General features: G+C 53.2%; 1 protein-coding gene across 1 annotated transcript in view; it reads right to left on the reverse strand.

Annotated features, from left to right (window-relative positions):
- DSN1 (DSN1 homolog, MIS12 kinetochore complex component) overlaps nt 1-2846 on the reverse strand; it is a gene marked incomplete at both ends in the record, with an annotated part of 8663 nt that extends 5817 nt beyond the window's left edge. The window contains 5 exons of the mRNA XM_027910800.1: nt 7-66; nt 712-799; nt 1094-1166; nt 1408-1481; nt 2538-2846. Of these exons, the coding sequence (XP_027766601.1) occupies nt 7-66; nt 712-799; nt 1094-1166; nt 1408-1481; nt 2538-2846 (604 nt within the window). The remainder of the gene's footprint in view (nt 1-6; nt 67-711; nt 800-1093; nt 1167-1407; nt 1482-2537) is intronic.
- Between the last annotated feature and the right edge of the window lie 176 nt (nt 2847-3022).

Consider the following 3022-nt stretch of genomic DNA (forward strand, 5'->3'; position numbering starts at 1 on the left):
CCTTACCTGGCCATGTGCCGCTTCACCTGGGCCACGGATTCGCTCAGAGCCTCGTCCAGGGAATCCCTGAAAAGCAGGGAGACAGTCGGGAGGAGGGACACAATTCCCACCCCAATCCCAAATTTCGGGGGGGGGGGATTCTGTGGAATTTTTCGGGGGGGAAGTTTGCAGTAAAAAAAATGTTAAAAATTGCCGAAAATGGCCAAAAATGGCACTGAAGGTCCTGGTTTTCAGGGACATCAAACACCCCCCTCCCCCCCTTCCCAAAAATCCTTGGAGGGGGGAGAGCAGGGGATGGGGATTTTGGGATGGGCAGGACGGAGAGGAAAGGCGGGAAAATAAAACCACGGAGCGGTTTGGGTTGGGAAAGGCCTGGAGGGTGATCCAGGGTCACCCCCTGGTGACATTTCATGCCCCAGGTGACTCCAAATCCCAGTCCAACCCGGCCTGGGGCACTTCCAGCTCATTAAGATGTTAAATTAACCCAAACCATGGGAATTTTTGAGGCTGGAAAAGCCTCTGAGACCTTCAAATCCCGACACCGCTGCCAAGGCCACCCCTGAGATGTGTCCCCACTGTCCCCAACCAACCCCCAGGTTTTTTTGGGCACTTCCAGGGATGCGATTCCACTCCCTCCTGTGCCCAGGGCTGGAAAAAAAAGGGATTATTTTCCCCCAAAATCCAAGCTGATGAGCCCCCCCGCCCCCTCACCCTTTGGGATCCTCCACGCAGTCCCGGAGCGTCCCATCCCGGCTCAGCCTCTGCACCAACCGCTCCAGCTCCGCCGACACCGACTGCACTGCAGGGGGGGAAAAAACGACGGGATAACCGGGATAAAACAGCCCTCTGGAAAACCAGGAACAGCCAGGAACAACCCCCAGGTCCCGCTCCGAGCCTCGGTCCGAGTTATTCATTCCACAGGTTTTAAGGAATTAAAAGGAGGGGGGGGAAAATCAAACCCCCTGAGATCTCGCAGCGCCTTCCCCCGCCTCTTGGAAAAACCCAATTCCCAAATTTCCAGGAGGATTTCAGTTTCCAGGGGGAGAATCCCTGGTTTTTTTGAGCCTTTGTGATGCGGCAGCCCCAGCCTCACCCTTGGCAGCGAAAGCCTGGGGGTTGAATCCCTTCCTGCGCTTCAGGGCCTGCTCGAGCTTCTGGGCAGTGAACTGGGGGGGGAAAAAAAAAGGGGGAAAAAATAGGGTTTATCCAGGAAAAATAGGGAGAGTCAGCTTTTATCCCCATCTCCTGGCAAAAGGGAAGTCAGCTTTTATCCCCGTTTTGCGGGAGGAGAAAGGAATCCCCACCCCCTGTGAGGGGTCAGTGACACGAACGCCACGGGCATTTGGTGGGAAAAGGGGGAAAAAAAGGCATTTTTAAGGAAAAAAAAAAAAAAAAAAAGGAATCTACCTGGAAACAGGAGAGGATCAGCGTGGAGAGGCGCTCAGTCTCAGGCAGGTCCAGGCTGATGGATTTGCTTAGCTCTGAAAAATGAGGGTAGAGGTGGGTGAGAGTGATTAAACTCGCAGAAAAAGGGTGGGATGGGCTCTGCAGCTCCCAAAGGATGTTGTTGGGCGGGAATGGGGGGGGCAGGATGTGGAGGGAGCAGGGGAAAGGGAGAAAAAGGGGAGAAAAAGGGGAGAAAAAGGGGAAAAAGGGGGGAAAAAGGGGAGAAAAAGGGGAGAAAAAGGGGAGAAAAAGGGGAGAAAAAGGGGAAGAAGAAAGGGAGGAAAAGGGGAAAAAGAAAGGGAGAAAAAGGGGGAAAAGGGAGAAAAAGGGGAAGAAGAAAGGGAGAAAAAGGGGAAGAAGAAAGGGAGAAAAAGGGGGAAAAAGAAAGGGAGGAAAAGGGGAAAAGAAAGGGAGAAAAAGGGGAAAAAGAAAGGGAGGAAAAGGGGAAAAGAAAGGGAGAAAAAGGGGAAGAAGAAAGGGAGAAAAAGGGGGAAAAGAAAGGGAGAAAAAGGGGAAAAAGAAAGGGAGAAAAAGGAAAAAGAAAGGGAGAAAATTGGTAAGAAGAAAGGGAGAAAAAGGGGAAGAAGAAAGGGAGGAAAAGGGGAAAAAGAAAGGGAGAAAAAGGGAGAAAAGGGGGAAAAAAGGGAGGAAAAGAGGAAAAAGAAAGGTAGAAAAAGGGAAAAAGAAGAGAGAAAACCAGGGAAAAAGAAAGGGAGAAAATGGGAGAAAAGAAAGGGAGGAAAAGGGGAAAAGAAAGGGAGGAAAAGAGGAAAAAGAAAGGGAGAAAATGAGAGAAAAGAAAGGGAGAAAAAGGGCAAAAAGGAGAAAAAGGGGGGGAGAAAGGGAGGAAAAGAGGAAAAAGGGAGAAAATGGGGGGAAAAAGGAGAAAAAAGGGAAAAAAGAAAGAGGAAAAGTCACCCTCAAGGACCAAGAGTCAGGGAATCAAAAGGCAGGAGCTGCAAAATCCTCCCGGGCAGAAGATCCAGTGCAGCATCCCCGCTGACCCTCGGACCCCCCCCTGGGCTTCCCAGAGGGATCCGGGCGGGTTTTAATCAGGAAATTAAGCCCTAACGAGGCCGAGGAGCACCCACCAGCGACGTCCCCGTGGACGGGGGGCAGGGATTTGCGGCGCTTGCCGCCCTTGAGGCTGGAGCGGCGCCAGGAGCGCCGTTTGCCCTGGGGGGTGGCCACGAGGGGGGACAGGCCGAAGGAATTCGGGCTCTGCTCCTGCCTGGGGCTGCTCCCCCTTCTCCGGGGGCTGCTCCTCAAGGGGCTCAGCCTCGGCTTGGGGGTGCCCAGGCGTCTTTTCCGGAGGGATGATGATGATCCAGGGGTTCTGGCGGCCGGTGGTTTCAGGAAGGGCTCAGCACCCGCCTCCTCCTTCGCTCCAGGCTGGGGATCTGAGGGGAAAAAGAGGCGAAATCGGCACGTTTAGAGGGGTAAAAAGAGACTCAGCGGTGCTGGTGGGGGGGGCCCTTCCAACTCAGGGTATCCAGGATTGTATGAGAGGAGAGGGTTTTCCCGAGGAGTCCAGAGGGATGAACGTGTTCTCTGGGCTTTTATTTTTAACTGGGAA

This window comes from Empidonax traillii, unplaced genomic scaffold (assembly GCF_003031625.1).
Source record: "Empidonax traillii isolate 1590-97213 ecotype Southwest subspecies unplaced genomic scaffold, ASM303162v1 scaffold4803:size9199, whole genome shotgun sequence".
NCBI classification, from domain to species: Eukaryota; Metazoa; Chordata; class Aves; order Passeriformes; family Tyrannidae; genus Empidonax; species Empidonax traillii.